This window comes from Lissotriton helveticus, chromosome 9 (assembly GCF_964261635.1).
Source record: "Lissotriton helveticus chromosome 9, aLisHel1.1, whole genome shotgun sequence".
Lineage (NCBI taxonomy): Eukaryota > Metazoa > Chordata > Amphibia > Caudata > Salamandridae > Lissotriton > Lissotriton helveticus.
The window spans coordinates 1,007,949,332-1,007,963,575 of NC_136070.1; the positions used below are offsets into that span (position 1 = coordinate 1,007,949,332).

General features: G+C 45.1%; 1 protein-coding gene across 4 annotated transcripts in view; it reads right to left on the reverse strand.

Annotated features, from left to right (window-relative positions):
- SAMD4B (sterile alpha motif domain containing 4B) overlaps nucleotides 1–14,244 on the reverse strand; it is a 1,202,466-nt gene that overhangs the window by 372,590 nt on the left and 815,632 nt on the right. For all 4 annotated transcript variants that reach the window (XM_078661329.1, XM_078661328.1, XM_078661331.1 and 1 more), the window contains exon 10: nucleotides 6,889–7,087. In XM_078661329.1, the coding sequence (XP_078517455.1) occupies nucleotides 6,889–7,087 (199 nt within the window). The remainder of the gene's footprint in view (nucleotides 1–6,888; nucleotides 7,088–14,244) is intronic.

The window sequence follows — 14,244 nt, forward strand, 5'->3', positions numbered from 1 at the left end:
TTAAAAACATCATCAATCGCAATTGGAATTTGATACCTAACAAAGACAACAGCCAACCAATAGCTAAACCAATTGTCGCATTCAGAAGAAATCGTACAATTAAAAACAGTTTGGTCCATACCTATAGAGAACCAGAGTCAACCCAGAAAACGATACATAACAACCCCTTACCTGTTGGCACGTTCCCGTGTAGTAACTGCACTAACTGCAGTAGTATAATTAAGGGTCAGACAGTTGAACATAAAAAACTAACACATAAGATCAGATCTTTTATCAACTGTAGAACCAAAAATTTAATCTACTTTATTAAATGTCCATGTGAGCTGGTCTATATCGGCGAAACATCCCGGGAAATCAGAATCAGATTAAACGAACATAAATCAGCAATAAGATGTAACAAAGTAGGAGCTCCATTGACAGAACATTGGAGAAAAACAGGACATCAAATAGAAGACTTAAAATGGTGCGGCCTGGAAATTGTCACTCAGAATATGAGAGGAGGTGACATCAATACGAAACGCAAAAGACGGGAGCAATTTTTTATGTCTCGCTTCAATTCAGTGAATGACGGCCTGAACTCCAGGGAAGACTGGGAAAAAATTCTATAACCAGTGTTTCTTCCTACTGATAATAATATGGCCAAAATACTAGTGAAGGGTCCTGCGGGGGATAGAAATGGGAATCGAGACTTAACGTTTATTAAAAATGAGCCGCAATATTTAAAATATCCGGGCACCTGATGGCACCTTCTGTATTCGAACCAACTAAAGAGGTGTTAGTTCAGTTTCATTTCTATCCCTTTCATCACATCCTTCAGTCCTGCTTTAATTATTGCATGGATTTCTGCACTGCAGCTAATTATGGATTTGTCGTGTTCTGTCCCCTTTATAAACCCTCTTTTTAATAGGAACCGCTGTAATCAAATTATTGGGTTCTATATACATATCCTTGCTAAAAAAAGCTTTTAAGCGGACTACAATTTAAATATAACTTCAATATAAAGGATATTCCGACCACAGTGAACATGATAAGGTGGATTGTAATAGACAATATAGCAAATATCGGACATATGGCCCATAGTATTGGTCGTTGTCCTTAACCTCTAGAGCACCAAACGCACGCCTGATACTTAGCAAGTGTAGAATAAAAATAAGATCACTATTGCGGTCCGGGAACAGAACAACGCACCACAACGTCACGCAAAGAAAACAGCATGACAAATGAGGATCGACGTAGTCTTGGTCCGCACTAAGTACAACAAGGGCATAGAATGAAAATCTAATGCTCAAGAGAACGCACAAGAAACATCCAACTACCAGTGCAGAGCGGGGAATAGTAGATCATACCAGATAAACACGCGAGTAATATAGAACTACAGTGGTAGTTCGAAGATTCAGAACGCATAAAAATGACGCGTTACCTTGACAACAAGGAAACGCGGGGTCCGTAGAACTACTATTGTAGTTCTAAGAAAGGAAAACGCGTAGTAATGACGCGGTACCTGCGACCAACCAGCGCTATAGTATAAGCACCATCAGTGCTTAAACTACCAATGTAGTCCGGACATTCCTCGGCTGCCTTAATTGAATAACAAGGCAATTACTCCCGTTTCCCGCCAAGCTCGTTCCTTTAAAAGGAAGACGCTTGGTGTTGCCAGTAATAACACTGGCTGACAGACGTCGAAGGAGATCAGGACTGTGAGGGGAGCAGGGAGACCGCTTTTCACATGATAGGTAAGTGCTGTGTGTTTGCTCTCTGCAGAAAGTGCTTAAGGTAGGCAGAGCATTACTTAAGAAGCCCAAAGAGAGACTATAGGAGTTAATGTTGCAAGGTTTAAGAAACTGAGGAAATAAGAAAAAAATGGGAAACGATAAAATAGACCCAATGGCAATTGAAAGGAATAGTATGGGATGGCCCATGTGTCTGTTTTTGGTCCTGTTCCCATAAGTAATGATCATTTAGGATAACTCTATATAAATATAATTTAACATTACTAATGGACTACATTTAATAAATATGGTCAGAGTAGAACGCATTCTAGGTGTCTAAATCCATGAAGACAGCCTAAAAGAAACAAGGAAGTTTGAATAAATAAGTATTTAGTAAGACTGTGTGTTTCATTTAATTTGACACAGCACCGAGGGAAATAAGGAACCTCCATGCTAATTTTATTGATAACGCAAGTGCACCGATACCGTGGATTGAATTGAAGGCATCCAGTGGCTCTGCATTGAAGGGACGATTAACCCCCTATTTTTGGTGAGTTCCATTAATACACTCCAGTAGCCCCGTCTCTTGTAATATAGGAATACTAGTTAGTAATGTAACTAGTACGGTTGAAACTTTCATAAACCTATAAAACATAAGGATACTACAAATGAGCCTTTATGATTTTCTATTTTCTAATTCATAGCGGTTTTTTAAGATAACAAAAAACGGTGGCTCCCTTCCAGTTCCTCCTACTAAAGAAATCACCTGATGAATTAAGGTAAATGGAGACAGAACTGAGTATTGATTATTTAGTCCTAGCCTTTTGTACATAATATGACAAGACCAATTTCATTTGTTTAAGGCTTATTTATCTGGAATTTAAGACACCAGATCACCTACAAAACTCGAACCATCCTGGAACCACAAACCCGAGTAAATTGAAAAGTACGGATTTGTGGAAAGAAAAGTGTTGCTACAGGTATGTTCCCAGAGAATTCTTCTCTCTGACGTAGGAAAGGTCCACACCCTTTACTACAGGCCCACACCCTTTACTACTTTGTAAAGCCCCATGTGTAATGCCAGCTATGTCTCAAATCCTTCTGTAACATAATAAGGTGAATTCCATATCTCTTGAATTAACAAAAGAATTAGCACGTGATATGCACATTACACCTAGCTCCAAATTGCTGTACCAGAGTTAATAAACAAACTACCATGTGATATGTAGATTAACTATAGCCCCAAATGCTGAGACGGAAAAGAAATGAACAGTGAACCATGTATGTAATATAGAAGAAAAGCCTTTTTTTGTATAGTTCAAGGTATGATTTTAATTATGATGTTGTTTCATTTAGAAATTGTTTGTCCTGAAGAAGGTGACATCGTTGGTACACCGAAACGCTGCGTCGACAACTACAACAATTTTTTACTGTTTTACAATTTGTGTGTATTATATATCTGTTCTTTTAGAGAATATGGAACTGTATGAATCTGTCTAAAACTTTTTAACATTGTATATTCATTTGGGCATAAACATTGTTTTAATGATTGTGAATAAAATGCTTGTTTTTAACTCACATGGCTGATATTGTTGTTATCCTCTGTATCTCAGATGTTCATATGTTAGATAGAATTATTTGAAATATACGGCATACACACTTCCTGGGCTTATCACACATTAGTGTTTACCTTGGGACTTGTCCTTACTTTTACAAGGTACGGAGCGACATCATACCAAAGCTGGCGGTCGTATCTACCCATGATTGCTAGGGCATTTGCCGCTCGCACCAGCAAACTTGCCATCTACGAGAATCTCTTCCCCCACATTATCCAACCTCCGTCCTTCTTTGTCCGGAAGAGTTGTTAAGGGAGCAGAGGGGTTACGGGATTTCCTCTGCTCAGCTTGAGAGATCACAGAGTCTGGTCTGGGATGACCCGTTAAGGCTGCCGGGCCATCAACTGGTGCCTTGTATTTTTTCTCCAGACGCAGTAGCACCGGGACCACCGTCGCCGGGTTTCTCATGGCTTTTAGGCCCTTCTTCCACACATGATCCACAATAGGAATGGACCTAGTTGATTTCATAAAAGGCTCCTTGAAATCATATAAAAAGCAATCCGTGGCAACTTTAGGCATGGCTAGTTTGAATGTCGCCGCGGCTCTCTCCATCAGCTGATGGAAGCCCCCAATGTCTGCCGACGGGGAATCCGCCGGATCTGGGACTGGCGATGCTGGATCCGGAATGATATATTCGTCATATTCCGTATCGGTAATAGAGCCATGATCAGATTGCTGACCCTCATCCGAGGAATCATCATGGACGTCTTGTAACCCGGAGGACTCATGATGGATGGACATTTGAGGCCGAGGGGAAACTTGAGTTGGAATGGAAGGCGTCACTAATGAGGCGGACATCTCTCCAGGAGATACAGGCGTTGACGGCACCGGAATAGGCATACTCGCCTTAGATTTTTAGTCCTGCAGCATCTTATGCAGATCTTGGAGAAAAGAAGATGGCACTGAAACCATTTCCTGCTCAGCATGATGTTGCGACTGGGCTGACTGATGGCCCACATCCTCGTGTCCGTAGTCGCCCTCAGAGTCAGTGTCCTGGCATTTGACAAGAAGTTGGGTGGGACTATTAGCGTAGCTGTATGAGTCCTTGTCCTCCACCTCTGAATCTCCTTCTTGTAGAAGCATGGTTGACAGTAGAGGAGACATAGCCTTCGGAGAAGTAACCTCCGGCGTGATTCGTGTCACAGAAATGGTAATCCTCTTTTCAGAGGATAAGATCGTCGACGGTTCCGTCATCGACGGTTGTATACGCGTCGACGAGATCGGGGTCGTTGAAGTCGTCGACGAGGAAACGTTCGACACGCCAGCCGTTTTCATTGTTAAAGTCGTCGTCGTCGACGCCCTCGTCGACGAGACCGTCGTCGACACCATCGTCGACGGTGAGATTGGAACTGCCGTCGACACCTTCGTCGTCGACACCTTACACCTTCGTCGTCGACACCTTCGTCGTCGACACCTTCGTCGTCTACGGCTTAGTCTTCTACGGCTTAGTCGTCGGCACCTTCGTCGTCGGCGACACCCTCGTCGGCGGCGCAGTCGGCGGCGAAGAAACCACTGTCGACGGAACCTTCGTCGACGACTCCCCTGTCGACGGGATCGTCGATGACAATGCAGACTTTGATTTTTTCGTCGACGGAACCTCCGTCGTCGACGTCCTCGTCGTCGAGGACTTGGAACTCCTCTCAGAAGATTGGGAGGAAGGTTTTTTGAAGGCTTTGACAGTCTTCTCACCTTTAGAAGGCGAATCTGGTCCCACCCTCTCCTTTACACCTCGGTGAGGAGATTTTCTGGGACCTGGGCTCTCAGACTCACTGGGGGTCTTTTTAGAGGCCTTGGAAGATCTTTCCATAGAAGATGAAGGGGAACCCCTACCCCTTTTCACTGACCTTCTTGAAGAAGACATCGATGCTGCATCCTCACTGTCACTGGAGACAGTATCTTTCCTGGTTTTCAGTTTATGGAGCCATGTCAAGAGTCTTCCCTCACGGTCCTGGAGGGTCTTGGCCGAAAAGGTGCGACAGATTTTACAGTCCGCAGCCTGGTGGTCAGGATAGAGGCAGTAAATGCAGTCTTTGTGCTTATCCTGCACAAAAAGCCTTTTCTTACCACAGGTGGAACAAGGCTTGAAAAGGGCTTTTTTCTTCTCCATTTCTGACATCCTGGAAGGCAGCCAACAATCTTGAAGTGAAGTTGAAGATTTTGAAGTAGTAATCCTGAAGAAAACCTTTGTAAAAGTAGAAGTTGAGCAGAGCTGAAAGGAGACTGCCTAAGCACAACGTGCGGTAGAAAATCTGAGGCTCTGAGGTTCCTTCAGGAAGGTTCTAAGGGGTGAGACACTTCTGATTGGCTGAGGCCTGAGTTTGGTCTCTTTTACACAAAGAGGGTGATATGCTACAAAAGGGAATGAGGCCTAGGCCTTTTTCCTTGGTCTTTTGTACCTACAGCTATGGTATTTTTGTTACAGAGACTCCCATTCCGACGACGGGGATGATACAAAGCATGGGAATCTATGATACAAAGCATGGGAATCTATGAAAGTTCCAATACTGGGGTAACTAGGGTTTGTTGAGGGGAATGCTTGCAAGGCTCGATCAGCGGTCTGGGAAGAGGAAGAGAAAAGTTGTTTTTGTGGGGAGTTTTGCTATAGAATGGGGACAGATACAGGAGTGGCGAGCTGTAACAAGGAGGGCAGGACCAGGAAGTAGAGTACTAGTTTGGTGGCCAATGGTAGAGCTGCATGGTTAGGGAAGGGTTTAAAAACAAGCTCTTGGCATTGCTGTGGGGAGGGGGGGAGGAGAAATGCGAGACACGGCCTGGCGGCCGTGAAAAGTGTGAAGCAGGGGGCGGGGGAGGAGAAAATGCGAGACACGAGCTGGCGGCCATGAAAAGTGTGAAGTAGGGGGCGGGGGGAATGGATGCCTTTGAAGTGAAGCTCTCGGAGGCAGGCGGCTCGGGGAGCAAATGGTAAAAAGCGTGTGCATGTGCACATGCACTCGACGTAATCCGCAATGGTTTCAGAGCTTGGATGAGCCTCTATACTCTCGTCCTATTATCGCTTGCACGATTAATAGGACAAGACCTAAAAAGCATTGGGGTGTATCAAAGAGCAGTCACTGCAGGCCTTGTAGTCATGGTCTGACCCCAGGCAAACTACATGTGGGTCAGTTTAAGAAATCTGTTTGAGACTCCCCACAGGGCTTGAACCCTGTAGATTTTGGAAGTGACATTTTCCATTGCACACTAGTAAAAAAGCATTCTTAAGAGTGGTCTCAAAGCTCCAGATCCACATGTGTGGAAAGAAAGGACCGGAGGTGAGCGCGCATGGGTGAAGCCTAAACAGAGCTGCACGTGTCACATCCAGAGCAATGTAGGCGTTGAGCACGCAGCACGCAGGGGTACTGCTTAAGATATTTACTGGATCCTTTATGAAGTCTGGTGAGTATTCAAAAAGTCAGGAATCTGCAGTTAGAAGTCTTTATCAAAAACCTGTTGACAGTCTGTTCTTACAACCCATCACAATAGTGTTGCTGTGAAGAAAAACATCTGCTGTAGACTTCACCAATCAAGTAATGTGATACATTATTAAATGAAGTTTAGAAACTCACCTGTCGTCCCTGGCTCCCCACGGCTGGGTTTGTGAGTGAGTGCCTGGGAGACACTCCGGCAATCCCCGATGGGCTCAGCAACCCCATTCGGTTAGGAGGCATGGCTCTAGGAGGCATCTGGAACTGTCGCTGACCCCTCCGAGCAACCGCCACTCCCACAGATCCAGCTATGGGCAGGGAGTTGGAGCCAAAAGACCACCTTTAACAGGGAGAAAAAAAATCAATATATTCCATTTAAGAGCCAGATTTCCATCTGCCTAAACGACTACACACTCTAGGTCACATAGGTCACCATATATTACACCACACAACCACTGTAGAAAGGTTCTGAAATGAGCCTCACTACTTCCAAAGAGAAAATACACAATTCAGCTTAGGCAACACACACACTGGACTATTTTTGACCATTTTTCTACAGACATTACAGAACAGACTACAAATCTGTCCATTCATCTGCTACGACAACACCAGTAAAAAGTCTTGTGAGTAGCTTTGAAAGACATCCTAGGCAGAATGTAAATTCCAATGAATCAATGTAAAATGTGACTGCACAAACCTGAAAGCAAACACTCAAAACAGGCACATAAGAGCGAGCTGAAAATACATAAAAGCTATCAGTTCATCTTCTAGCTGCTCAGCATGGTTTCTGAATCATTTGCCAGCTTTAGCACAAACTGTCCTCTTGAAAAACAGATCTGCGCAATGGTCCAAAACAGGAATACTTTAATAGCGTCATCTACAGTTCATCTTCCTGTTTTGTTTGTAAGTCAAAATTGTATTCAAAATAGCATGTGTATAGTGCATAGCTACCCGTAGGTATTCAAGTGCTGATAATGTGACATCGCTCCCTGAGTTTTAATTGCTAAGGGCACCATTTTGTTTACTTTGTAAACAGTGTTCTTCCAAGAATTGTTTTTTACTATTTCCCAAATTGACGGTCCTCATTTTATTAGACAGAGTGATAAAAAAATGTTTTAGCTACCCTGTAAGCATCTGTGGTGGCATGTAGTGTTGTAGATTCACATGCTCTGCACACTCCTGCCATCTAGTGTTGGGCTTGGACATTTACAACTTGTGTTTCTACGGAATCTTTTGAGTCACAAGGTATAATGACTCATATCCCCCCCTCCTCTAGTTACCAATGCGCATGGGCAGCATTCCCATTGTTAGATTGTTTTCTGGTCAGTAGGTAGGGGTAAAGATGGAGTGTTCGATAAGTGTAGTGACTGCAATACATTTTATACAAAGAGTTTAGGTGAAACATTTTCATCTGGAACAACCAAAGGCTGCTGTGGAGGTGGATGAGAGCATGTGAATCTACAGCTCTACACAATACGATTAGATGCTTACAGGTTAACATAATCCGTTTGTAGCATGGGTGATTGTAGCTACACATTCTCTGCATAGACCGTAAAGCAGCACTTCCCAAAGCAGCGGTAAGCCAGTGGATTCTGAAGACAAACCGGTTAGTCAACTCTTGCTAATAGCAAGCTAAGAAATCCACACAGTAGTGCCTGGTCAAAGGGTGTTGAGTGGACCATGTAGCTGCCTTACAAATATCAGCTATATGGAGATTTCCAAGAAAAGCAATAAAGACTAATTTTTTCCAAATGGAATGAGATTTAGGCCAGGTAGGGAAATTTCCTTTAGCAATTATGTAGCAAGTTTGGATACATATCACAATCCATCTTGACATGACCTCTTTAGAAAGAACGTAGCCTTTGTGAGATTGGGCGAGAGCAACAAAAAGTTGCTGAGTTTTGTGAAAAGGCTTGGTCCTATTGGTGTCATACATGAGGGTACGCTTGACATCCTGGGTAGTTAAGGGCCCTCTCTGCCTCAGAGTTTGTCAGAGGCACAAACAAAATAACGGAGGCTAAATAGTCTTGTGGAGATGGAAGGAATTAGGGTTGGTAGGACAATTCTGTCATTATGAACTTGAAAGAAGGGTGACGGCCTACAATTCTCCAACGCACCTTAACCGCTACCGCGCTACCGCGTTTTCCCGCTGTGCGCTGATTTAAAAAAATCGCGCTGTTTATGACAAAGCCAGCTCGTCATTCGCATAGCGCAGGTAACGCCCATGACGAGCTGGCTTTGTCATTAGCGTAGAAGGGGTTAAGGATGTGATAGTGACAAGTAAAGCAACCTTCCAGGAAAGGCATTGTAAAGGGCTCAAATGTAGGGGTGCAAAAAGGGGCAAAATGAGTCTCGTAAAGTTTCAGACAGGGAAAAGGGGGACCCTGGGTGGAATAACCCATTTGAGTCCTTCAATGAAATCTTTGATTACATGGACTTTGAATTAAGAGTGTCCCTGTTTTGCATGTAGGAAAGCAATAGCGGCTAAGTGATGGTATATGAAACTGTAAGCTTGATCTGATTTCTGTAAAAGAAAAGGTCAGAAGACAATATCCTGAACTGCAGGTTTAAGTGGGTTTATGTGCTTGGAAATTCAGTAATGGACAACATTTTTCCATTTGGCAGCGTAGAAGGCCAGCAGTCTGCGTGCTTCTTTGAGGATAGACATTGTAGGAAGCTGGCTCTGTATATACTATACCAAAATGAGGTATAGTGTGCACAGAATCCAGTGGAACGCAAAAGGTAGGCAGAGGTAAAGTAGATAGCACCTCACAATATTTGTGGTAGTGTGGTTGAGCAGTAAGGCTTTATCAGAAGACAGTGTTAAGCATTTGTTGCACACACTCAGCAAATCTTCAGACCAATTGTTTTTGTATAAAAATATTCTTTTAGTTATTTTATTTTCTAGAACTAAGCAAGCCTGGCACAGGTAAGGAATAAGTACTCCACAGTAGTAATGCAGTTTAACAGTTTGAATTGCAATTGTAAATGTACTATGATTTGATTACAGTAGTTTTACTGATAATGCAATGCTTTTCAGAATACAGTACATATACTTTGTATAGGATTTTTAGTAGAATATCATGTAAGTTACTTATCAGATTACTTTTCTTACACAGTGCAGTATACCTGGATACTGCACTGAGACATTTCCTGTAAACAGGTAAGTAAAAGCGTTTTTGTTATTTAGTAACAGTTTTAAAGGATTTATTAGATTTTCCAACTCCACATTTCAAAACTTTTCATAGAAAAAAACAGTCAATATTATCCTAGGGAGGAAATTAGTGTTATCAGTTAACAGGCAAGTACTTTGTTGTGGGAGTTGGTATTCTGGGGTTAACTTAGGGATCCCCCTGGGTCAAGGATGCGCTCTTGTTACACCCTCAGCGGCACTATGGTGGACGGGGGCAGAGTATGGAGGCCAAATGTTATACAATGGGGGACAGGGGGCCTCCGGTTGGTGGCTGCTGACGAGCAGGCCACTGGGTTGTGGAAGCAAAGCTCCTGGACTTAAACTCAGGGCAAGTGGGGGTTTAGGCTAACACAAAAGATGCACCCTCAGTGGTACTGTGGCAGCCGGGTACAGAGTGCTGTTTTGGCATCGGGAGCCTTGTACCTTTCAAAGGTGAGTCCCATGTTTGCAAACACACTGCAGGGAAGGGCTTGTGAGTGTGACCACCACTTGGAGAGTTAAGTTGGGATGTTGGGGGTTGTTTAGGCACCGTCAGTTGAGCTACCCAAGGCCGTAGAGCGTTGGGTGCAGGGGTGCCTTTTCGCGTCAGATCCTCTTACCAGTTCCTGGTCGCAGTTGAGGGGACCTTCCGTTTTGAGGCTGCAGGCGTCAACTGGAGCCTTGAGGCAGGTCTTGGGGAAGGCGGGGGGCGGTCACTGTGGGGCTCCCATAGATTTTGCAACGTGTGTCCTTCATCTTCTTTAAGGAAGTGTCTACCCCAGGACCAAAGAGATGCTCTTTATGAAAAGGCATATTTGAGATAGAAGCCTGGACTTCGGATTTAAACCCTGAAATTCTAAGCCAGGTGTGCATTCTTAGCAAGACACTGGTATTGACTGCACAAGCTGCAGTATGAGCAGCATCTAATAGACGTGTTTGAAATTAATTTCCCTTCCTGAATTAGGTTGTGTGCCTTAGCCTTATGTTTATCAGGTAGAAATTGGAGTAATTGTTCCAATTCATTATAGTGCGCTATGTCATATCTAGCTAAGAGTACCTGGGTATTGGCAATACCTCTTTTTCCGGAGGCATCTATTAGTTTAGATTCCTTGTCTGGAGGAGGGGCATCCCCAGAGGTTTGTGAGTTTGCCCGTTTACGGGCATCAGAAACCACTAGGGAATCTAATGGTAAATGATCCAAACTGGATCTGTTGGTGCAGATTTATACTTCTTATCTACCCTTGGTGCAAGAACTCTTGCACGAACGGGATCTTTAAAAATGTCGTCCGCATGTTTTAGCATACCCTTAAGCATAGGCAGTGTACCGAAAGTTTCTGGACGAGCCATATACAGAGGAGGAGGGGATAACGGTAATTCGGGCCATGCCAGGGGACAGGCACCGGGGGGCTGGGCAGATTCACTACCACCTTTTACAAGGAGTTTGCGCCGCTTCTTGCACCTCACCTCCTCAACATGTATGAGGACTCACTGGAGCGGGGCGCTCTCCCCCCTCCCTCCACAAGGCACTTATAGTGACCATTCTTATGCCGGATAAGGACCGCAACTCTGATTCCTATAGGTCTCTATCAATGATCAATATGGACAACAAAATCCTTGCTAAATTGTTGGCTACACGGTTGCTCCCACTATAGTCAGGCCCGACCAATGTGGCTTCGTCCCTAGTAGGAGTACTGCTCAAAACCTCCGCACCCTCTTTGCGGTGTTGCAGGAGGTGGATCCCTCCCTTCCCGATGTTTTCCTTGACTCAACCAAAGCGTTAGACACGCTGGAATGGCCTTATCTGTTCTCGCTTCTTGCCCGCGTGGGCATGAGTCCTGCTTTTCTTAAAAAGATAGCATTACTCTATACCTCCCCGACAGCCAGGTTGCGGACTAATGGAGTGGTCTCCCCTCAGATTGCTGTGGCTCGCGGCACAAGGCAGGGGTATCCACTTTCATCACTCCTCTTTGCCATAGCCGTGGAACTGCTGGCGGACAAATTACTGCAACACCATGCCCGTAGAGGGCTTGATTTTACACCCAGGGTGATTCTGGAATCCATGTATGCTGATGATGTGACTATGTTAATAATCCGGCAACCAATCCTGATCCCCTCATACGTAAAATCACCACATTTGGTGGCATTTCGGGCATTAATATTAACTGGTTGAAATCCATGATTTTTTCACTCACTGCCGCCACGGGCACGTTTAAGTCAGAATTCCCACTTAAATGGGCGGACTCCCCAGGCAAGTACCTGGGTATCTGGATCAGCAGGGATCATGAGGAGCTGTGGCGATATAACTTTGGCAGGCTCATGGAATGGCTGGAAAGTAGTTTACCCCGCTGGGGAGCGCTTCCCCTTTCTTTGGTCGGCCAAAACGCTATTGCCAAGTTGGTGATGCTGCCTACAGTTTTATATGTTTTTGTAAATCTCCAGCTCCCTCTCACCACTGATTTCAAGAGAAGGCTTCACTCAAATTTGATCTCTTGCTTGGGTGGCAACCCCGGGTAGACTGGGAGACCCTCACGTTGCCGTTCGAGCAGGGTGGCTTGGGAGTGCCTGACATGGAACTGTATTATAGCTGCGCACAGGCCCAATTCAGGTTCCATTAGATTTATCCGACTCAATTTATGGCACACACTGCCCTCGAAAGTGACCATGCGAACCCAACCCCGTTGTACATGTCATTGTATCGTCCACAGACCCGCCCGCGGTCTGGGATTGACACAGTAGGTTGCACGGTCTGGGGACGGCAGCAACTCCGCCGCAGAGCACAGCTGGACACTTTATTTGCACCAGGCATCCAGCATTGCCTTATGCGGGGTCTGTCAGACTGCGCAAGCTCCAGCTGCACACAATGGGGCGAGCTTTCCCGGACGTCTTCATCAGACTAGATGCCGCACTAGGGAACGAACATACTACCCTCCTCGATAGAAGGACATACTTCCAGCTGCGGGCGGCACTGCGAGCACAATATGCTTTGTTTCTGGTTGCACCCCAACTTTCCACGTTCTGGGGGCATTTTTGCCCAATCCCTCACCTCGCAAGCTTATAACCCATATGTAGTCTGGCATGCAGCGCGAATCCCCAATTAGAATACCCCCTGCCCAGTGCGAATGGGAGGAAAGTCTGGGAACCTCGTTTGAGGAGGGATTATGGGACTACTGCTGCATGCAGTCAAGAGATATGTCACCCAATTATAGATTGAGGCTTATTCATTTCAAACACCTCCACAGACTTTATAGGACCCCTGTATGGCTGCGTAAAGCGGGGCTGAGCATGGATGCGAGATGCGTACGTTGCGGAACATCTGAGGTCTCCTTCATGCACCTGGCCTGGGAATGCATGGACGTTATGGGATATTGGGATGGTGTTTTTGATGCGCTGGATGAAATGCTGGGGTGCAGGTTGGAGCGCTCTCCGCTGACTGCTTTGCTAGGATATGTTAAGAACCTCCCGGCAGACATCAGAAGTCTGGCAGCAATGATGCTGCTATTGGCTAAGAGGCGTGTGGCTATCTGCTGGGGCCGTAAACGTAGGCCGCACAGGTACGAATGGCTGAAGGATGCTGCTTTCTGACACAACCAATTTGCAGAATTTTGGGAACTAATGCCCGTACTGGTGCGTCCTCACAACATTTGGGAACCATTGCAAAGTTTTTTACGAACATACCCTGTCAACCGCGTACATGCCCCCGCAGTGGAGGCATAGGCGTCCATGATGATGCATGCGACATAGGGAAGGAGGGGGTGGACACACTGCTTTTTAGTCTATGCACAGCATGTGATCTATGGTTCCAGCGGAAAGTTAGGCTAATCTATAATAATCAAATGCACAATCGCAATCACAACAAGCATTAGAAATGCAATAGGTCTCGGATTTATTTGAGTTAGAGCTAATGGCATTGTAAATGGCAATGTCTTTTAGCCATGTGTTATGGAGTGTATGCATGTGGTGTGTAGTGGAATTATGTGGGTTGGATTGGAATTGTAGCAATGGTGGCATGCTGCGCTTTAGATGAATATGTTTAAAAGTAAAGTGCACCATACTGCGATTGCTACAATAGTTAATTGTGGATGCGTTAACAATTGATGTGTGCACTGATGGCTGGTGGTGTGTGTGCCTGTAGAAATTGTGCACTGATGGCTGGTGGTGTGTGTGCTTGGTGGAAGTGTGCAATGCCGGCTGGAGGTGCACTGATGGCTGGTGGTGTGTGTGCCTGGTAAAAGTGTGCACAGACGGCTGGAGGTGTGTGCCTGGTGAAAGCATGCACTGATGTCTGGTGTTGTGTGCCTGGTGGATGCCTGCACTGACAGCCGATG